This window comes from Carcharodon carcharias, chromosome 11, assembly GCF_017639515.1.
Source record: "Carcharodon carcharias isolate sCarCar2 chromosome 11, sCarCar2.pri, whole genome shotgun sequence".
NCBI lineage: Eukaryota > Metazoa > Chordata > Chondrichthyes > Lamniformes > Lamnidae > Carcharodon > Carcharodon carcharias.
The window spans coordinates 162,328,177-162,351,117 of record NC_054477.1 but is presented as its reverse complement, the minus strand read 5'-3'; the positions used below and the strand labels follow the sequence as shown (position 1 = coordinate 162,351,117).

The following is a 22,941-nucleotide window of genomic DNA, read 5'->3' as shown; positions in this document are numbered from 1 at the left end:
TCCAGGCGGTGGAAGTTGCAGATAAGGGAGGTACAACCATTGTGCAGTGGGTGGGGTAGACAGAGTTCTTTGGCAAGGACACCAATCCTGTTCACATCCAGACGAGTGACAGCCCTTGACTTCAAAGCAGCATTTGACCAAATGTGGCATCAAGGAGCCCCAGCAAAATTGAAGGCAATGGGATTCAAGGGGAAAACTCTCCACTGGTTGGAGTCATGCTTATCACAAAGGAAAGTGATTGTGGTTGTTGGAGGTCAATCATCTCAGCTTCAGGACATCGCTGAAGGAGTTCCTCAGTGTAGCGTTCTCGGCCAAACCATCTTTAGCTACTTCATCACTGACATTTTCTCCATTGTAAGGACAGGAGTGAGGATACTTGCTGATCATTGACAGTATTCAGGCCCATTCTTTGCTCCTCAGATATTCAAGCAGTCCATTTCCATATGCAGCAAGGCCTGGGCAATATTTAGGCTTCGGCTGATAAGTAGCAAGCAACATTCGCGTCACACAAGTGCCAGGTGACGACCATCCCAACAAGAAAGAATCTAACCATATACCACTTAACTCACCTCCTGACTCCCGAAATCTTGTCCGCCAACTACAAGGCACAAGTCAAGAGTGTGATAGAACATTCTCCACCTATCTGGATGAGTGCAGCTCCAACAACACTCAAGAAGCGTGATAGCATTCAGGACAGAGCTGCCACTTGATCGACAACCCATCCACCACCTTAAACATTCACTCCCTCTACCACCACTGCACAGTGATAGCAGTGTGCACCATCTACAAGATGCACTGCCGCACCTTCCAATCCTGTGACTGCTACCACCTGGAAGAATAAGGACAACAGACACATGGGAACACCGTCAACTGCAAGTTTCCTTCCAAGTCACACATCATTCTGATTTAGAAATAAATCATTGTTCCTTCATTATCTCTGGGACAAAATCCTGAAACTCCCTCCCTAACCATGGTCTCGCTTTCCGGAATTCAATGGAGTTATTTGGTCTCAGGAGTGGGGAGCAGGTATAGAGCTGCTCAGAATTTATGGGGTGGTTTTGGTCTCACACACACTTGCAGGGTTTAGTGCTCAGAATTCGAGGCGCGGTTTCTCTCTTGATGGATTTGATACCATCAGACACTGATGTTCGCCATTGTGATTAGGTGCTCTTAAAAGTTAATTGAACAGTGTAAATCCGCTGATTCAGATCAGAGTGAAACCAGAGGCACTACAACCAGGGAGGGAACGCATTACTATGAAGGTAGTGTGCTCTGCTGATCGATGATGGAGAGGGGAGCATTTATTGTCAAACAAGAAGGAAGACACACAGCCTGAAATTGAATGTGAAACAATGGGCATCAAAAGTGAGTGGTAACTTAAATGGGCACACCTAACAGATGATTCCTAGAATAACAGTAGGGGAGTTTGAGGGTGCAATAGAGCTGTACAGCAACCAATCATCAGCTTCCTCACCTCAGAAAGTATGACATGTAGGTATACGGGCAATTGACTGCACCAAAGCCTGATAGCAGTGCCATTAGCGTGACACCAATGACCCCAACTCTGCTGATCAGTTGTTCGATTGATAGAATACCTGATGGAGAGAAGATACAGAAATCAAACACAAATGAATTTGCATGTTAATGACACCAGGTTTCTAAAAATAAAATGCAACATTGCTAGAAATCACAAATATATCTGCTATATAATCAGTCCGGACGAGCATAGTAAAACCCAATAAACCTCTGATTTAAGGTAAACCCACTAGAAAATGCCAGAATGGTTTTAAAAACATATAGTTAAGATCATACTGACTGAAGTAAAATGACGGTGCTTTAATATTACTGACAGCACATTGTGATACATTTAGAGAGGACAGGTATTTAGTATCAGGATTCCATCCACAACTTATCTGCTCAAGTTATTAGTCTCAGCTGTATGACGGAGGAAATAGAAGTAGGAGTAGGTCATTCAGCCCCTCAAGCCTGCTCTGCCATTCAACTAGATCATGGTGGATCGTCTGCCTCAACGCCATTTTCCCTCACTATCCCCATATCCTTTGACATTATTAATATCAAGAAGTCTATTGATCTCCGTGTTGAACATATCCAATGACTGAGCCTCCACAGCCCTCTGGGGTAGAGAATTCCTAAGATTTACCACCCTGAGTGAAAAAATTCCTCCTCATCTCAGTCCTAAATGGCCTGCCCCTTATTCTGAGCCTGTGTCCCATGGTTCTAGATACTGCCCCACCTGCCCCATCAAGCTCTCCTCATAGGATAATTCCACCACCCCAGGATTCAGTCTGGTGAACCTTTTCTTTTTGTTATTCTTTCGCAGGATGTGCATGTTGCTGGCAGGGCCAGCATCTATTGCCAATCCCTAATTGCCCTCGAGATAGAGGTGGTGAGCCGCCTTCTTGAACCATTACACTCCATCTAAGGCAACTATATCCTTCCTTAGTTCAAGAGACCAAAACTATGCACAACACTCCAGACGAGATCTCATCAAGGCTCTATACAATTGCAGCAAGACATCTTTATTCCTGTACTCAAATCCTCTAGCAATAAAAGCCAACATACAATATGCCTTCTTAACTACTTGCTGCACCTGCATGTTAGCTTTCAGTGACTCATGAACAAGGACATCCAGGTCTCTTTGGACATCAACAGTTCCTAAACTCTCACCATTTAAGAAATACGTTTCATTTCTGTTTTTCCTACCAAAGTGGATAACTTTGCATTTTTTCACATTATATTCCATTGCCATGTTCTTGCCCACTTACATCACTATGGGGAAACAACAGTGGATCAGACAAGGGGCTCTCTCAGCTGTGTGTAAGTCAAGGAGGGAGTAAATCAAAGCTGTTGTTATGGGACTGTAGAATCCACAGCAAAAGCAATCTCTGGCCATTACACACCAGTTTCAAGGAGAAGCAATTCAGAGAATAAATTGAGCATGGATGATGGGAAAAGTTTTGCTTCTGGCAAGGGTAAAACCCACTAGGTCTCACTTATTTTAGTGTAATAATGTGACTCATTGGAATGTACATCAAAATAAAGACAACTGCAAGTTGTACCAATGGGCCTTCAAGCTGTCTTTATGTCAGAATTTCAATAACTTTTCCCCAGTGTCGACAGCTCTTAACAAGAATATGCATGCAATTGTAAAACAACATTTTGCGTCATAATAGCACCTTTTAATTACTACACTCACTGGTTTTTCCATTTTCTACACCAACCATTCTGTGACTTGAGCGAAGTTTGCCAGTTTGCGGCTAGTTAACAACCGTGGGTGGCACTGGGTTAAAGAGTGCTTAAACTCATTTCTCTTTACATAGACTTTCCTCCCACTATAGTCTAGGCTACATCTGGGCCCACATCCCATCCAATCTTCCCATCAGTACATTTACTCTAGTTGTGAAGATTGAATTTGATAAATCTAACAAATGAAAGACTGGTCAGTGCCGGAGAAGTCACTGTAAAAATTACTCAATTGTAGTAAAAACCCAGCTGGTTAGAATCATAGGATCTTACAGTACAGATGGAGGCCTTCATGCCTGTACTGGCTCTTAGAAAGGGCTGTCCAATTTATTCCCATGCCCCAGCTTTTACCCCATAACCCTGAAAATTAGTTATCTTCAAGCACACATCCACTTATTTTTGGAAGCTCCTCTGGAATCTGATGCCACCACCCTTTCAGATAGAGTATTTCACATCTTAACAACCCTCTCTGTGAAAAACAAATTCTCATCTCCCCTCAAGATCTTTTGCCAATGATTTTAAATCTATAGCCTCGGGTTGCTGATCCACTTGCCAGAGGGAATTCTTTATCCCCATCTACGCTATCAAAGCCGCTCAGGTTTTCCAGCTTTGTCTGCACCCCAGAATCAAATAATCAAATGATCACACATTTCCATACAATTATTTTGAGTTATGAATGACGATCTGGTTTTAGTTATTATAGAAAACTGACTCTGACAGTTTTACAAGTCATGGGTGACCCAAGCAGGCTTGGGACAGAACCCACGGGCTACAAAATGACTTATCTGTCATAATGTCCTTCATCTTTCATAGATGAAAGGATGCCGTACAAATGACTCTACTTAAGAATGTAAGAAATCTGAGCAGGAACAATGACAAATATACAAGAGACTGGAATATTTATTCTAAAAGACTGGGCTTTGAACTAGGAATCAATGATGAGGTTTAAATAGGTTTTCTCCACAGCCTCCTCATTACTCCAAGTGCAATTCAATCCATCAGGTGTTTTTGCAAAAAGAAAATGCAGCTGCCTTTTAATGGTAAGAAAAACCTTTCATCAATATATTATTTGTGAAATTATATGTAGCAAATTATCCTCACAGAAGTTGGAATGGACTCACCATGTTTTGGGCTTAGGATGGGAAAAGGATCTCCAATCTTCCAGAAAAAGTATATGAATGCCAACCAAATGACACATGCAAATAGGAATCTCTTTCTCTGTACTAAAGAAAATATACAGGTTATTACCAGAGGAATGGAGCACACAAAGCCAATTCAGCTCATCATGCCCATGCCAGCTCTTTGAAAGAACTATCCAAATAGTCCCACTCTCATGTTCTTTCCCTATAGCCCTGCAAATTTTTCCTCTTGAAGTATTTATCCAACTCTCCTAAGACAGGTTTCCTATTGAATCTGCTCCCACTGTGCAGTGCATTCCAAATCAAAATAATTCGCTGTGTAAAACATTTTCTTCTTTTCTTGCCCCTGGTTCTTTTGTCAATTACCTTATATCTGTGTCCTCTGGTTACTGACCCTCTTGCTAATGGAAACAGTTTATTCTTATTTACTTGATCAAAACCCTCCATGGTTTTGAACATTGATCAAATCTCCCCTTCACTTTCTCTGCTCCAAGAGGAACAATCCCAGCTTCTCCAGTCTCCCCATGCAACTGTTAATAGGGTCTACAAATGTGATCACCACTCTAGTGTAGATAGGGATTTGCTAATGTGAGCAATGTACCCTCTAATTTGTTTTTGTGGTGATTTAAGGGCTTACGTTTTTTTGCAAGGCTGTGCATGAGCGTTAACTTAAGGAGACGGACTTGTGCCCGGCCTGTGTGGGAACGTTTGCCCAGCTGCGTAGCTTAGAGGGAAAACTGAACGTTATACCTTCATTACAAATTTCAACAAAATGGTTCCAAAACCTTTGCTCCAAGTAGATATCAGCAAGAACCACAGAAAATAGCTCAACTTGAACTGGATCATAACATTTTTGAAGGGTAAACAATATACCATCTTCGATAGGGGCCGTTTCTAATTTTAATTTTATGGTCAATTCCATTATTTGACCATAATATAAGACTGTAAACAAAAAGAAAAGCAATAGCTATCATTTATTATCACATACAAATTGTTGACTAATCGCCAAAATTGCATAGTAAAAGAATCAAACATATAAGGATGCAAATTACCAACCCTAATGTCCCAGCCTCGATGACAGATCTAAATGGACAAGTGATTAGACTGTTTCAGTGATGAATTTTTAGGATGATAATTAATAGTCAGGATAATTAATAATTATCGTGATGAGGCACCTTGGCACCTGTAAGGATTACTGAGAAATTGTGACAGCACATTCTAAAACAAAATTATAGCTCAGCTCACTTCAAGATATACAAATCAAATGTTTTTTAATGTATATATGCATTGTAATATTATTTTGGGTACATGATATGGTTGCAACTACTTACAAAGTCGAATGTTGCTGACCACAAAATAGCCAATGTAGAAAGGGACGATAAAAATAAGTGCCACAAGGGTGACATATAGATTCAACTTCCAATGAAAATACCTTGAGCTGGAAGACGACAAAAGTTAGATGCAGTTAAAAGTCCTGTACTGCTAAAATGCTGACCGTAAGCAGAATGTCACTTCATCTGATCAGAATGGCCCAGGTTTTGCTTTTATTTGCCCTAAATGACCTGGATTATGCCTTTACCTGCCCAATAAGGCTCAGATTATGTCTCTAGCTGCCCAATATATAGGCCAATGTAGCGAGACTCGGGGATCAGACAGGGCATCCTTACCGTTGTGCTCTGGTTTACTGGATCACATACAGCAAAATGATAGCAAGCTCTTCAATAGATACTTGAATAAACATTGATCAAATTGAGACTCAGGATAAGTAACCAACAGAGCAGTGTTCGTCCATGAAATTCAGCCCAGACAGTTGGGATGAAAGTCTCTTCTGTTTGTTGATGTTTGTTGGGTAAGAGTGCCAAGGAATATGGATCAGAGATGGGTGAAGTTAAACTCAGATACAGATCGACCATGATTTGATTGAATGATGGAACAGGCTCAAGGGGTAGAATTACCTCCTCTTGTTCCTGTTTAATGGCTCTGCTCTTTCTCCCAAATTCATTCAACTTTCCATCTTGCAAACCATCCAAAGTTGCCAACTTTTCTACCTTCTAACTTCTTTTATCTTCAGATGTATTAAATGGCAGTTAGTCTTACCCATGTTCTCAAAAGTACTTTAAGCTTTAGGGATTGTTTCACCTATTTTAAAGGGAACATTCCAATTTTTGTGCCTTAGAGCTACAATTTAAATAAAACAGGAAGAACTACAAATGGTGATTAAAACCAAAAAAGAGAACAAATTAGCCAGTGTGTGGGCTGGAAATCTCTACCCAGGATATTGCGAAAACTAACACGGCTTAAAAATTTAAATAAATACAGTATAAAAGTGACAGATTTAAGATTGTGTTGTTATAAAATAACAAGGGCAAGCACTGCAATACCATTATTTTAAGGTAACATGGACCAAAATTAAACATTCAATTTAATTTTGCTGTTGACTCACAGAATACTTCAGAGAAAACACACACAAAGTTGGCGACTAAAAACTAGTGTTTCGTTTTTCTGATGACTAGAATTGTATTCTTCATATTAAAAGCTAATTCAATCTCAAATCTCACACCTAGTTTGTACGTCGATTATAATCTAGAGTTAGTTACTACATACAGACAAAGCAGCCCACTTGATCTGCACCCAATCTACCACCGATGCACAGTGGCAGCAATACGTGCCATCTACAAGATGCACTGCAGCAACCTTGCCAAGGCTCTTTTGACAGCACCTTCCACAACCCCACCACCTTGACTATGCCAAGGGCAGCAGGTGCATGGGAACATCACCACTTGCAAGTTTTCTTCCAAGTCACTCGCCATCCTGACCTGGGGCTATTTCACCATTCCTTCAGTGTTGCCAGGTCAAAATCCTAGAACTCCCTACCTAACAGCACTGTGGGTGCAGCTACACTGCCATGGACTGCAGAGGTTCAAGGCGGCAGATCACCACCACCTTCTCAAGGGTAGTTAGAGAAGGGCAATAAATAGAGGTCTTGTCAGCATTGCCCATATTCCATAAACAAATTTTAAAAATGCTGAGGTGGATGGAAAAAATCCCATAGCACTATTTCGAAGAAGAGCAGGGGAGTCCTCCCCAGTGTTCTGGCCAATACTTACCTGCCAATCAACATCATTAAAAGCATGATCTAATCATTATCACAGTGCTGTTTATGGGACTTGTAATGTGCAACTTTGTAGTTTTTCTATAAATAAGAATTTGGCAAGGAACTTATTTTGGCTAACTGTGCTGGTAAAGTAATAAGCAAATTAACTCCAATTAGCTCAAAAACACCTGACAACCTTTATGTACAACTGGAAAAGCACAGGAAGGATGTTCTTGGGCTGATCAATAAGGGGTGCATCCCTACACAATCTTAAAATGGTGATAAGGAATACACACTCACCTGCTGTTTAGAAGACCCAGAATCTCAAAGATGATGAGTTCAAACATAGTACAGGAGAAAGCAAACATCACAGAGAAAACTATTTGGACAACATACTGTCGCACCTGCATCAAAGAAGAAAGACAACATTTAGCAATGTGTAGGACGATGGACTGTAGCTCCCAGCAGTACAAACATGGGGACAGCTGCTAATCTTGGTAGTAAAATATTAAAACAGGCAAACAGGCAGAATAATGTTATTCAGTGTAAAGACGGTAATTATTGCTGGTAGCAGGAAGAGTAGGCAATGTGGTCCAGGTGTACCCATCGTAAATGCATCACATAGAATATACAGCACAAAAAACAGGCCATTCAACCCAACAGGTCTATGTCAGCACTTATGCTCCATATAAGTCTCGCCCTACCTTATTTCATCGTATCACGAAATCATTTCTTCTTGGTAGTGTCTGGCAAGGCCACTCCTAAAGCACATTCCTAGTTGCCATTAACTGAATGACTTGCTAGGCCAATTTACAGGAGAGTTAAGAGTCAATTGCGTTGGTGTTGGACTGGGGAAACAAAGTGCCACACCAGGTAAGGAGGGCAGGATTTGTTCCTGAAGGGACACTGATAAATACTGGTCTGATGGATTACTGGTATTAAGTATCAGAAACTCTAAGCCTTGATGATAAAAATTTCTCCCACACAGTACGATCTACATGTGTAATCTGATGAAGAAAACTTAAAATGGGGGGGGAAAAGACAGCTTAATAAATTTTTAAAAATTATTTCTGCTTCTGAACAGCCCCAACCTGTTCAATCTATACTGATAGATATAACTTCTCAGTTCTGGTATTTTCCTTGTAAATCTTTTTTATATTTTCTCCAGTGCTTTTACAACACGGAGAGCAGAACTGTGCACACTGCTCCAAGTGCGATCTAACCAAGGTATATGGAGAATAGAGCCATGCACTGTGTGGACTAACCAAGGTATATGGAGTCTAGGACTGTGCACAATGCTCTGAGTGTTGTCTTACCAAGGTTCTATATGTTAAACAATAATTTATACAGTGTTTTTAATGTAATAAAACATTCCAAGACACTAATTACATTCAACCTAATTTTCCTAATGTTAAATCTATTCTTCTAGAGCATAGAGAAAAGGAGAATGAAAAAAACAAATAATTACACTCAGAATCCCAAGAATTGGGATCCAAAACATGGTACAACCAAAGTAAAAAAAAATAATAATTTGAGGAGCATATTGTATCCAATGACAACCCAAGACATAACGAACCTCATTTTGGATATTTGTTTTATTGAGTTGACTTTGTAGGACTTGGAAATTTACCTCATAATCCTTGAATAACTGCCGCATGAAGAAAAGCCATCCGAATCCAAAAAACAAGACCTGCAAAAGTGACACACAAAAAATGTCAATTTCCCTAGTCAACTGCAGGGGCTTCATTCTTATATGTAGGACTGAAATGTTCCAATGACTCAGACTAGCACAGTACAACGACTTGTATTTAAATAACACTTTTAACGTAGAGCCTTATCAGACAAAATCTGACTCTGAGCCATGTAAGATGATATTAGGCCAGATGACCAAAAGCTCGATCAGAGGTAGGTTTTAAGGAATGCCTTAAAGAAGAGAAGCAAGGTGGAGAGGCGATGAGCTTGTAACAGTTGCAAGGTGGGATACGGACAGCAGAGTTTAGAATGAGCTCAGGTTTATGGGAGATGCAAGACAATTGGCCAGCCAGGAGAGAATACTATCAGGATCAAAGGATAATTTAGTCAAGGCTATCCGGTAGTAATTTTACATCTGACAGTAAGTTCTAAACCACTCAAAAACAACTTGTATTTACACAGCACCTTTAATGTAGTAAAATGTCCCCAGGTGCTTCATGTGAGCGTAATCAGCCAAAGAGTGACACTAAGCCAAAGATATTAGGATATGACCAAGCATTTGATCAAAGAGGTAGGTTTTAAGTGTGGCTTTAAAAGCAAGAGTGGTGGAGATGCAACGTTTGGGCAGAGGATTCCAGAGTTCAGAGCCCAGGCAGCTGAAAAATCGACCACCAATGGTGGGGCAAGGGATACATAAAAGGCCAGAATGGAAGGGGCACAGATATATCAATTTGACGGTTGTGAGTCTGGAGGAAATTAGGGATAGGGAAGGGCAAGTCCACAGAGGGATTTGAAAAACAAGGATGAGAATTTTAAAATTAAGGTTTTGGTAGACCAAGAGCCAATGTAGGCCAGCAAGAATAGGGGGTGATGGGCTAGCTGGAGCTTTTACACTCAAAATTTAAAACAGAACAACCTAGTAATTTAACAAGTACACAAAACGCAAAAGTTTTTTTTTTGCTTTTGAAAATTGTTTTTGTACAACACATTGGGACCACATCTAGGGCAGTGGAGACTTTAAATCCATCTCCAAAAATATTGCTGCAACCAGTAATCCCGCTATTTGTTTGGCCATCATGGCATGGGGAAGCATTACTGTCTCAGCTTGGCGTTTCAAAATCCAGTCAATTATCAGAAGGCAAAAAAGAAAGATACGTGTCTATAGTCTCAGAATGTCTCACAGTTCTTTACAGCTACTGAAGTACTTTTTGAAGTCCAGTCACAAATATAACATAGGAAATACAGTAGCCAATTTACACACAGCAAACTCCCACAGTGTGATAACAACCAAGTCATATGTTTTAGTAATGCTGACAAATATTGGTCAAGGCACTTCTCAAAAGCTGACTATGGGTTCTTTTATGTCCTTCTACATGTGCTTATGGGCTCTCAGCAGAACACATCACCCAAAAGACAACATCTCTGACAATGCAGTGCTTCCTCAGTAGTGCCCTAAAAGTATCAGCCTGGACTGCTGTGCTCAAATTTCTGGAGTGGTTCTTGAACCACCAACCTTCTGACTCAGGGGCAAGCATGCTATCTACTGAGGCACAGCTGACACAGAAGACTGAAGGCACTTTTATCTTAGAGGATTGCCCTTGATCACAGTCACAGTTCTCAATATTTTAGTGGTACTGTCAAACATCCTGGCTGCTAGTTCCGCCGGAAATGCAAGCTCACGCTTTTGTGGTTTTACAGTCCATTTCTGGGTTAATTGCCCGTTAAAGGCAGGGAGTTGGGTTGTGTGTTTTTAACACAAGTGAAACACCAAAGACACACATGCCCAGCGCTGTGTACACCTTTCCAGATCCATTCTTCAAAATCCTGGATTGAATATCTTCTTGCTGGCAACTGGTGCTTTGAATCTCGATAACACTAGGCGAGTCACTATGTGAATATGTCACATCCGGAAGTCACTACTACAAGGAATAGCTGGGCAGAATAGCAAAGATACATTTAAGGGGAGATGGCCTAAACACAACAGAGAAAGAGTTTGAAGGATATGTTGTTCCAGTGATGAAGTTCATATGGAACAGAAATCAGATAGGCCTGTTTCTGTGCTGTAAATTCTAACACTTCTGTTCATTCTAAAGGATAGAAAATCCTGCACACCCAAATTACAGACAAAAATGTGCAGCCAAAGAAGCTCAACACCAAAGGGAACAAATTAGCATAGAACCCCTTTTGGTGCAAATGCAAAATACTACATCTGTTGGAAATTGGAAGTAGATACAAAAAATACTCAGCAGGTCAGGCAGCAGCTTTGGAGAGAGAAAGAGAGTTAATGTTTCAGGTCAATGATGACTTATCGTGAGGCAGGGTCATGGCTGACCTGAAACTTTAATTCTGTTACCCTTTTCGCAGCTGCTGCCTGACCTGATTGTTTCCAGCATTTTCTACATTCATTCTCCTTTTGGCAGTAGGGAAAGGGTGAAGGTGCTGAGGTGAGAGAGGGGGACAGGGAGGGCTGAGGGATGAAGGGGGCAGCAGAGGGGGGGTGTGCTGGAGGTGAGGATAGGACAGGGTGGGGTGAAAGGGGCAACAGAGGAGGCTGAGCTGGAGGTGAGGAGGGGACAGGGAGGGTTGGGGGGGCGGACAGGGATGGCTGGGGGGTGAAGGGGGCAGCAGAGGAGGGTGTGCTGGAGGGGACAGTGAGGGGTGAAGGGGAGGAGGGGACAGTGAGGGATGAAGGGGAGGAGGGGACAGTGAGGGGTGAAGGGGAGGAGGGGACAGGGAGGGGTGAAGGGGAGGAGGGGACAGGGAGGGGTGAAGGGGACAGGGAGGGGTGAAGGGGAGGAGGGGACAGGGAGGGGTGAAGGGGAGGGAGGGGACAGGGAGGGGTGAGGGGTGAAGGGGAGGGAGGAGACAGGGAGGGGTGAAGGGGAGGGAGGGGACAGGGAGGGGTGAGGGGTGAAGGGGAGGGAGGAGACAGGGAGGGGTGAGGGGTGAAGGGGAGGGAGGGGACAGGGAGGGGTGAAGGGGAGGGAGGGGACAGGGAGGGGTGAGGGGTGAAGGGGAGGGAGGAGACAGGGAGGGGTGAAGGGGAGGGAGGGGACAGGGAGGGGTGAGGGGTGAAGGGGAGGAGGGCTCAGGGAGGGGTGAGGGGTGAAGGGGAGGGAGGAGACAGGGAGGGGTGAACGGGAGGGAGGGGACAGGGAGGGGTGAGGGGTGAAGGGGAGGGAGGAGACAGGGAGGGGTGAAGGGGAGGGAGGGGACAGGGAGGGGTGAGGGGTGAAGGGGAGGGAGGAGACAGGGAGGGGTGAAGGGGAGGGAGAGGACAGGGAGGGGTGAAGGGGAGGGAGGGGACAGGGAGGGGTGAGGGGTGAAGGGGAGGGAGGGGACAGGGAGGGGTGAGGGGTGAAGGGGAGGGAGGAGACAGGGAGGGGTGAAGGGGAGGGAGGGGACAGGGAGGGGTGAGGGGTGAAGGGGAGGAGGGCTCAGGGAGGGGTGAGGGGTGAAGGGGAGGGAGGAGACAGGGAGGGGTGAACGGGAGGGAGGGGACAGGGAGGGGTGAGGGGTGAAGGGGAGGAGGGGTCAGGGAGGGGTGAGGGGTGAAAGGGAGGGGTGAGGGGTGAAGGGGACAGGGAGGGGTGAGGGGTGAAGGGGAGGAGGGGTCAGGGAGGGGTGAGGGGTGAAAGGGAGGAGGGGTCAGGGAGGGGTGAGGGTTGAAAGGGAGGGGTGAGGGGTGAAGGAGAGGGAGGGGACGGGGAGGGGACGGGGAGGGGTCTAGGGGAGGGAGGGGACGGGGAGGGGTCTAGGGGAGGGAGGGGACGGGGAGGGGTCTAGGGGAGGGAGGGGACGGGGAGGGGTCTAGGGGAGGGAGGGGACGGGGAGGGGTCTAGGGGAGGGAGGGAGGGGACGGGGAGGGGTCTAGGGGAGGGAGGGGACGGGGAGGGGTCTAGGGGAGGGAGGGGACAGGGAGGGGTCTAGGGGAGGGAGGGGACAGGGAGGGGTCTAGGGGAGGGAGGGGTGAGGGGTGAAGGGGACAGGGAGGAGTGATGCACTGTCAGAGGGTCAGGTGGGCAGGTGGGGGTGGGGAGGGGGGGGGAGGGGGAGGGTGGGGGGTGGGGGGGGAGGGGGAGGGGGAGGGGGAGGGGGAGGGGGAGGGGGGCGGGTAAGGCGGACAGTGCGTGGGCCGAGCTGTAGGAGGTGAATGGGGAGGGACGGGTGGCAAAGGGGGAGTGAGGGAGACTGGGAAATGGCGGGCGGGGGACAGACTTTTTAGGGAGAAGTGGGATAGGCTTCGGGTCTCTGTCCTGGATTACCGTCCCTCGCCCGGCCAGGGGTGAGAGTCCGGCCTCCGGCCACACCGACCTGCGACGAGAACATGATAACCGAATCCACAACAAACGACATGGCCCCAGCCCGGCTCCCGCTACGTCATCAACACGCGACCACACGCTGACGTCATGTAGCGCGACGGAGGGTAAAGAAACCATAGCAACCGGGGGAGGGGCCTGAGTGACAGAAGATGGAGAAAGCTCAGTGAGTAAATACACAAACCTCACAGTCTGCAAACTACATCCAGTGCAGAGTCATCAGCTAAGAACTGTAGGGTCAGTACTGAGTGAGCACCACACTGTCAGAGAGTCAGTACTGAGGGAGTGCTGCACTGTCAGAGGGTCAGTACTGAGGGAGTGCTGCACTGTCAGAGAGTCAGTACTGAGGGAGTGCTGCACTGTCAGAGGGTCAGTACTGAGGGAGTGCTGCACTGTCAGAGGGTCAGTACTGAGGGAGCGCTGCACTGTCAGAGGGTCAGTACTGAGGGAGTGCTGCACTGTAGGAGGGTCAGTATTGAGGGAGTGCTGCACTGTAGGAGGGTCAGGACTGAGGGAGTGCTGCACTGTAGGAGGGTCAGTACTGAGGGAGCGCTGCACTGTCAGAGGGTCAGTATTGAGGGAGTGCTGCACTGTAGGAGGGTCAGTATTGAGGGAGTGCTGCACTGTAGGAGGGTCAGGACTGAGGGAGTGCTGCACTGTAGGAGGGTCAGGACTGAGGGAGTGCTGCACTGTAGAAGGGTCAGTACTGAGGGAGTGCTGCACTGTAGGAGGGTCAGTATTGAGGGAGTGCTGCACTGTAGGAGGGTCAGGACTGAGGGAGTGCTGCACTGTAGGAGGGTCAGTACTGAGGGAGCACCACACTGTCAGAGGGTCAGTACTGAGGGAGTGCTGCACTGTCAGAGGGTCAGTACTGAGGGAGTGCTGCACTGTCAGAGGGTCAGTACTGAGGGAGTGCTGCACTGTTGGAGGGTCAGTACCGAGGGAGCACTGCACTGTTGGAGGGTCAGTACTGAGGGAGTGCTGCACTGTAGGAGGGTCAGTATTGAGGGAGTGCTGCACTGTAGGAGGGTCAGGACTGAGGGAGTGCTGCACTGTAGGAGGGTCAGGACTGAGGGAGTGCTGCACTGTAGGAGGGTCAGTACTGAGGGAGTGCTGCACTGTAGGAGGGTCAATACTGAGGGAGTGCTGCACTGTAGGAGGGTCAATACTGAGGCAGTTCTGCACTGTCAGAGGGTCAGTACTGAGGGAGTGCTGCACTGTCAGAGGGTCAGTACTGAGGGAGTGCTGCACTGTCAGAGGGTCAGTACTGAGGGAGTGCTGCACTGTCAGAGGGTGAGTAATGAGGGAGTGCTGCACTGTCAGAGGGTGAGTAATGAGGGAGTGCTGCACTGTCAGAGGGTGAGTAATGAGGGAGTGCTGCACTGTCAGAGGGTGAGTAATGAGGGAGTGCTGCACTGTCAGAGGGTCAGTACTGAGGGAGTGCTGCACTGTCAGAGGGTCAGTACTGAGGGAGTGCTGCACTGTCAGAGGGTGAGTACTGAGGGAGTGCTGCACTGTCAGAGGGTGAGTACTGAGGGAGTGCTGCACTGTCAGAGGGTGAGTACTGAGGGAGTGCTGCACTGTCAGAGGGTCAGTACTGAGGGAGTGCTGCACTGTCAGAGGGTCAGTACTGAGGGAGTGCTGCACTGTCAGAGGGTCAGTACTGAGGGAGTGCTGCACTGTCAGAGGGTCAGTACTGAGGGAGTGCTGCACTGTCAGAGGGTCAGTACTGAGGGAGTGCTGCACTGTCAGAGGGTCAGTACTGAGGGAATGCTGCACTGTCAGAGGGTCAGTACTAAGGGAGTGCTGCACTGTAGGAGGGTCAGTACTGAGGGAGTGCTGCGCCACCAGAGGGTCAGTACCGAGGGAGCACTGCACTGTTGGAGGGTCAGTACCGAGGGAGCGCTGCACTGTAGGAGGGTCAGTACCGAGGGAGTGCTGCACTGTTGGAGGGTCAGTACCGAGGGAGTGCTGCACTGTTGGAGGGTCAGTACCGAGGGAGTGCTGCACTGTTGGAGGGTCAGTACCGGGGGAGTGCTGCACTGTTGGAGGGTCAGTACCGGGGGAGTGCTGCACTGTTGGAGGGTCAGTACCGAGGGAGTGCTGCACTGTTGGAGGGTCAGTACCGAGGGAGTGCTGCACTGTTGGAGGGTCAGTACCGAGGGAGTGCTGCACTGTTGGAGGGTCAGTACCGAGGGAGTGCTGCACTGTTGGAGGGTCAGTACCGAGGGAGTGCTGCACTGTTGGAGGGTCAGTACTGAGGGAGCGTTTGCACTGTCAGAGGGTCAGTACTCAGGGAGTGCCACGTTGTTGGAGGTTTAGTACTGAGGGAGCGCCCTGCTGTTGGAGGTTCAGTACTGAGGGACCGTCAAGTTGTGGGGGTTCAGTACTAAGGGAGCGCCGTGCTGTTGGAGGTTCAGTACTGAGGGAGCGCCATACTGTCTGAGGGTCAGTAACAAGGGAGTGCTGCACTGTTGGAGTGACCTTACTGAGAGAGTGCCACAATTTTAAGATGAAATGTTAAACCGAGGGTTCATCTGGGCTGTACAGGGTTTTGGTGAGACCATAGGAGTACTGTGTGCAGTTTTGATCTCCATTTAAGGAAGGATACACTTGCATTGGAGACGGACAGCGAGGGTTCACTAGATTGGTCCATGGGATAAAGGGGTTGTCCTGCGATGAGAGGCCGTCTAAAGTGTGCTTGTATTCTCTGGAATTTAGGAGGATGAGAGGTGATCTCATTGAAACCTACAAGATTTCAAAAGGGCCTGATGGAGTGGACGCTGAGAGATTGTTTCCATTGATTGGGGAATCTAAAACATGGGGTCACAGTCTCAGGATAAGGGGTGGATCATTTAGGACTGGGACGTGGAGAAATTACTTTACTCAAAAGGTTTCTGTAATTCAGTAATCATTGTGCAGTTTGCAATGATTGCAAATCTTTGGAATTCTCTATCCCAGAGGGTTTTGGATGCTTCAACATTGAATATATTTAAGGCTGGGATAGACAGATTTTTGGTCTCTTGAAGTTGAGGGATATGGGGAAAATGGAGTTGGAGCCCAAGATCAACTATGATTGTGTTGAATAGCCGAGCAGGTTCTGAGGGCCATTTGGTCTACTCCTGCACCTATTTCTTATGTCCTTGTGTAGTAATTCTCCTCTGCACCCTCTCGAAGGTATTGATATCCTTCCTAAAATGTGTGGTTTCCAGAATTGAACTCTATATAAAACAGGGTGAATATAGGTTTGGCATGACTTCCTTGCATCTTGACAGCCTTTTCAACTTGTCCAGCCACCTTCAAAGTTTTGTGTACATACATTTCCAATTCTCCCTGTTCTTTCACCTCCTTTAAAATTGTACCCTTTAGTTTATATGGCCTACTTGTTCTTCCTACCAAAATGTATCACTTCACACTTCTCAGCATTGAATTTAACCTGCTGTGCGTCTGCAGTTTCACCAGTCTGTCCATGTCCTTCGAACCTCTCTTATTATCCCCCTCATTATTAATTACATTTCCCCGTTTCTTTCTGTCTTTGCATTTTTGCTGCACTATTGATCTGTGGCCACAAGAGAGTAGCAGCAAACTGCACAATGATTACTGTTCCACGATTACATGTTATAGCTCTATCTGGTGGAAGATATTAATTCTACTAGGGAAATTCTTTTTGTAAATGTGAGTCTTGATGTGAATCTTCACTTAATGGAGTTTGGAGCAGAGAATTGGGAGTGCAACTTCTGGTAGTAGGAAAAGGCTTGTGATCAGGTTGGTTGGGAGTTTGGCTTGGGGGTGGGGAAAGACATAATTACAGTGGGAGGAGACTTGTGTGGTGTAGAATCACTGGCAGAGACCTGTTTGTCTGAATGATCTGTTTCTGTGCTGTGAATTTTTTGTAATTCTATAAGTATAAAATAAGACTAATCAACTATATTTCTTCACGTCCATGGGACATCTCAGGGCAATTCACAGCCAATGAATTCCCGTTGAAGTGTATCACTTACTTGCACAAGCAAATGTAGCAGCCAATTTGCCAATTTAACACACAGAAAGATCCTTCAAGCAACAATGAAATAAATATTTTTCTGTGGTCTTTGTTGAGTGTCAAATTCTAGTCAGAATGCTGAGAGAACTCCCTGTTCTTCATCAAGGCTGTACCATGGGATAATTTCCTTGCATATGAACAGGCTTAATGTCTCGTTCAAAAGACAGAACCATTGACAGTGCAGCGCTCCCTCAGCACTGCACAGAAGTGTCAGCCTAGGTTATGTGATCAAGTACTACACAAAATTAGGGCTCATGAGACTGGGAAGTAATATTTTAGCAGGAACTGGGGATTGGTTAACAAACAGAAACCAGAGTAAGTGGGTCATTTGTGGGTTGTCAAGGTGTAACTAGTTGGGTACAGCAATTATCAATGATGGGGCTTTAGCTGTTAACAGCCTATTCAATCACTTAGATGAGGGGACCGACTATAATGTATCCAAGGCTTGGCCTAAATAGCCAAGTGGTTATGGTACTGGGTTTGTAACCCTAAGATCAAGAGTTCAAATCTCACAATGGTTAAAATCATGAAACAATGTAATTTCATCTGAAAAAATAGATGGAAATGTGTTTGTACTTGAAAGAGTTATAATGTATCCAAGGCTTGGCCTAAATAGCCAAGTGGCTATGGTACTGGGTTTGTAACCCCAAGATCAAGAGTTCAAATCTCACAATGGCAAACTATGAAACAATGTAACTTCATCTGAAACAGATAAAAATGGGTTTGTACTCGAAAGAGTTACAGACATCAAGAGTTCAAATCAAGAGTTCAAAAAATCTCACAATGGCAAACTATGAAACAATGTAATTTCATCTGAAACAGATGGAAACGGGTTTGTACTCGAAAGAGTTACATCTTTAAGGCTTGGCCTAAATAGCCAAGTGGTTATGGTACTGGGTTTGTAACCCCAAGCTCAAGCGTTCAAATCTCACAATGGCAAACTATGAAACAATGTAACTTCATCTGAAACAGATGGAAATGTGTTTGTACTCGAAAGAGTTATAATGTATCCAAGTTTGCTGATGATACAAAGGTAGGTGAGAAAGCAAGTTGTGAAGCTGCAAAGGATTGATTAAGTGAGTGGACAAAGATGTCCCAGATGGAATATAATTTTGCAAAGTGTGAACTTATCCTTTTGTTAGGGAAAAATAGAAAAGTAGAATAGTTTTAAATAGTGAGAAATTGGAAATTGTTGGTATCAGAGGGACCTGGATGCCCTTGAACACAAATCACAGAAAATTAACATGCAGGTAGGATGCAATTAGGAAAACAAAAAAATATATTAGTCTTTATTACAGAAGTATTGGAGTATAACAGTAAAGAAATCCAAAACAAAAACAGAATTACCTGGAAAAACTCAGCAGGTCTGGCAGCATCGGCGGAGAAGAAAAAAGTTGACGTTTCGAGTCCTCATGACCCTTCAACAGTACTGAGTGACATTAGGAGAGGGGTGAAATATAAGCTGGTTTAAGGTGGGGGGGAGAGGGGGGTTGGGGGGAGAGAAGTGGAGGGGGTGTGGTTGTAGGGACAAGCAAGCAGTGATAGGAGCAGATAATCAAAAAATGTCACAGACAAAAGAACAAAGAGGTGTTGAAGGTGGTGATATTATCTAAACGAATGTGCTAATTAAGAATAGATGGCAGGACTTACAAGGTACAGCTCTAGTGGGGGTGGGGTGGAAAGACTAACAGGGCATAAAAGGTATAGATTTAAAATAATGGAAATAGGTGGGAAAAGAAAAATCTATATAAATTATTGGAAAAAAACAAAAGGGCGAGAGAAGAAACGGAGAGGGGGTGGGGATGGAGAAGGGGGTTGAAGATCTAAAGTTGTTGAATTCAATATTCAGTCTGGAAGGCTGTAAAGTGCCTAGTCGGAAGATGAGGTGCTGTTCCTCCAGTTTGCGTTGGGCTTCACTGGAACAATGCAGCAAGCCAAGGACAGACACGTGGGCAAGAGAGCAGGGTGGAGTGTTAAAATGGCAAGCGACAGGGAGGTTTGGGTCTTTCTTGCGGACAGACCGCAGGTGTTCTGCAAAGTGGTCGCCCAGTTTGCATTTGGTCTCTCCAATGTAGAGGAGACCGCATTGGGAGCAACGAATGCAGTAGACTAAGTTGGGGAAATGCAAGTGAAATGCTGCTTCACTTGAAAGGAGTGTTTGGGCCCTTGGACGGTGAGGAGAGAGGAAGTGAAGGGGCAGGTGTTGCATCTTTTGCGTTTGCATGGGGAGGTGCCATAGGTGGGGGTTGAGGAGTAGGGATTGATGGAGAAGTGGACCAGGGTGTCCCGGAGGGAACAATCCCTATGGAATGCTGCTGGGGTAGGGGTGAAGAGAAGATGTTTTTGGTGGTGGCGTCATGCTGGAGTTGGCGGAAATGATGGAGGATGATCCTTTGAATGCGGAGGCTGGTGGGGTGATAAGTGAGGACAAGGGGGACCCTATCATGTTTCTGGGAGGGAGGAGAAGGCGTGAGGGCGGATATTTTGTTGCAATTATATAGAGTCTTCGTGAGACTGGACTCGGAGCAGTGTGTGCAGTTTTATCTCCTTGCGAAAGGAAAGACATACTTGCCTTAGAAGGAGTGCAATGAATGTTCACCAGACTGATTCATGGGATGAGGGGATTGTCCGATGAGGAGAGATTGAGTAAAGTAGGCCCATATTCCCTGGAGTTTAGAAGAATGAGAGCTGATCTCATTGAAACATATAATATTTTTAAGGAGTTTGATAGGGTTAATGTTTCCACTGCTGAGGAGTCGAGAACTGGGGTCATAGTTTCAGGATAGGGAGTTGATCATTTTGGACTGAGAAGACTAGAAATTTCTTCACTCTGAGGGTTGTGAATCTTTGTAATTCATGACTCCAGAAGCTGTGCATGCTCAGTTCAGTATATTCAAAATGAGATTGATAGTTTTTTTGTACGTCAAGGGATATGGAAATAGTGCAGGTAGTTGTAGTTGATGCTGAAGATCAGCCATGATTTTGTTGAATGGTGAAGTAGGCTCATGGGGCCGAATGGCCTTCACCTGCTCCTTTTTTTATGTGTCTGGAGTGGGGCTTGAACCTATGACCAAGGAGTTAGAGTGCTGCCTATTGAACCAAATGGACATTTGTGATAAGGAATATGGCCGTGATTTACAATGGAGCAGTATTCACAGGGATGGAAATGGTAGTACACTTCTCATCATTTTCCAGACTCTGTGGATGGTTTTTCTTGAAATGCAATCCCTGCAAGGACCACTTCTCATGCGGCATATCCATCCTGGAGTTACTACTGAAATGCAATGACAATTGTATGAATTTGTAGAGTTTGACCACGCAAGTTAATGGATAAAAAATCATGGGGTGTGTGCACTCTAATTCCTGATCCTGTGTTTCATATTGGGTATTGCAAATTTGCAAAAATGTTACCCCTGTATTGCTTTACTTCGTGCATTTAAGGGTAAGCCAGATAAACACAAGAGGGGGAAAAGAATAAATGGATATGCTGATAAGGTGAGATGAAGTAAGAGTGTGAAGCATAAATACCAGCATGGACCACTTGGGCCGAATTGCCTGATTCAGTGCTGTATACTCTATGTAATGCAATTCTTGAGCTTGGGGTTATTTTCTTTGGAACAGGGGAGACTGAAGCAACATTTAATTGAAGTGTATAAAATTATGATGGGCCTAGATGGAGCGGATAGGAAGGAGTTATTTCTATTCTCAGAGAGATCAATAACCAGGAGATTTAAACCATAGATTTAAAGTAACTTGATGAAGAACTAGAGGAGAATTGAGTAATGTTTTCAGCCAGAGGGTGGTGAGGGTCTGGAACTTACTACCTCAAAGAGTGGTAAAGATAAAAACCCTCACCACATTTAAAAAATACTTGGCTATGCAGTTGAGATGCTACAGGATTATGGACCAAGGGCTGGAAAGTGGGATTAGGCTGGATAGCTCTTTTTTGATTGGCACAGACACAATGGACTGAATGGCCTCTTTCAGTGCCGTATATCTTTCTGTGTTTCTAAGGGCCGTATAGTTTACTCCTGCTCCGATCTCTTATGTTGTATTGTTCATAAAATACAGCTTCTCCTTAATAAAATGGTATTGTACCACTGTGTGACTTTGGATTCTTTATTCATTAGCTGTAACCTGCAGGCACTTGATTGAAGCACACAATTTGAATTCCTCGAGGAGATTATTGAATGCAGGTTTGTTTGCGTTACCCATGTAAGCTGATGCAGTGTTGCCGTATAATTTTCTAGCTGTTGAGAGCACAGTTAGTTTAATTCCCAGTTCATAGTGATTTAAACTAGACTGAATTTGGATTCCCCTTTGATTTGATGTTTGTTGCTTGTTAGTTGTTGTGTGACGTCATTTCATTTTCAATCACTGCTCCATGTGGAATAAATGTACCTACGCTGTCCCTTGTGAGCCAGACTACACATACTCCTCTAACAAGAACAAATTGTCGAATCTCAAAAGCCATGTTAACAAGATTACCTGGACTGTTTGGATAAAGCATTGAATTGCCCCCAAAATAATTCAGTGCAAATCTATACTAAATCATGAATCTCTCACGATCAGTTCAATGCTTTTTGTTTATATTTGATGTGAGCTACATATGTGAACCTTTGTTGCCAATGTTCCTCATGTCACCTTGGGCTTATTCCTTTATGCTGATAGCTCAGTTGGAATAGCAACCACTTTTTTGCACTTTCATGAGAATTGCATGGCAATATTGTTAGGCACACCTCTCCAAGGGATTAAGATTACCAACTGCTCATTTGAGATTCAGTGCTTTATATACTGTTTTTTTCCCCAACCCTTGTTTTCAGCTGCAAAGTTGTTATTTGTAAAATAGGGTACTGGAATTGTACAACTTTCAGTTCTATTTACAAATGTTGATGACTTTAATTATAAACAGAAAATGGTGGTAATACTCAACAGCAGGAAGCACCTGCGCAGGCAGAGAGAGAGAGAAAAACAGAGGCCAGAATTTTACAGGGATAGCTGAAGTTCTGCCATTGGGGCCGAAAGCTGGAGGCAGCTCCGTTTTGGTGGGTGGCGAGACCTGGGGAGATATTTCCCGATTAAGGATGGCAGCTTGCCTCCAAGGGCAATCACAGAGATGGCAGCTCAGCAGTCTTAGCCACACTACCGCTAGCGGTGGTCTTTGCTGAGGTTGTAGCTTCAAGGAGAAGGTGCCTTGATGGTCAGGCACACACCCAAAGAGGGAGGTGTGTTTGAGGGATGCCAGGGCCAGGCAGGCAGACAGGCCTGGATTTAGGAGGGGTCCTCAGTGCATAACTGATGCCCTTGCCAGATAGGTGGCAATTTCTTGTAGGCCATGGAATGCCCAAAATGGAAGGACCCTCTCAGAGTCTGATAGTAGGCTTCCAGGTT

At 45.2% G+C, this 22,941-nt stretch overlaps 1 protein-coding gene and 1 long non-coding RNA gene across 5 annotated transcripts in view; one reads left to right on the top strand and one right to left on the bottom strand.

The window, feature by feature from the left end:
* Positions 1-13,591, bottom strand: part of si:ch73-390b10.2 (Golgi pH regulator) — a 48,619-nt gene extending 35,028 nt beyond the window's left edge. For 3 of the 4 annotated variants that reach the window (XM_041199644.1, XM_041199647.1, XM_041199648.1), the window contains exons 1-6: positions 13,504-13,591; positions 9,128-9,187; positions 7,798-7,901; positions 5,735-5,841; positions 4,386-4,487; positions 1,475-1,595 (exon numbers count right to left, since the gene is read on the bottom strand). In XM_041199644.1, coding sequence (XP_041055578.1) covers positions 1,475-1,595; positions 4,386-4,487; positions 5,735-5,841; positions 7,798-7,901; positions 9,128-9,187; positions 13,504-13,545 — 536 coding nt within the window. In that variant the 5' untranslated portion in view covers positions 13,546-13,591. Of the gene's footprint in view, positions 1-1,474; positions 1,596-4,385; positions 4,488-5,734; positions 5,842-7,797; positions 7,902-9,127; positions 9,188-13,454 lie in introns of all 4 variants that reach the window. The other variant, XM_041199646.1, reaches the window with a different exon arrangement.
* The window catches only part of LOC121284290, a 31,876-nt gene continuing 22,327 nt past the window's right edge, over positions 13,393-22,941 (top strand). Inside the window, exon 1 of the long non-coding RNA XR_005944461.1 lies at positions 13,393-13,674. This is a non-coding gene — a long non-coding RNA (uncharacterized LOC121284290). The remainder of the gene's footprint in view (positions 13,675-22,941) is intronic.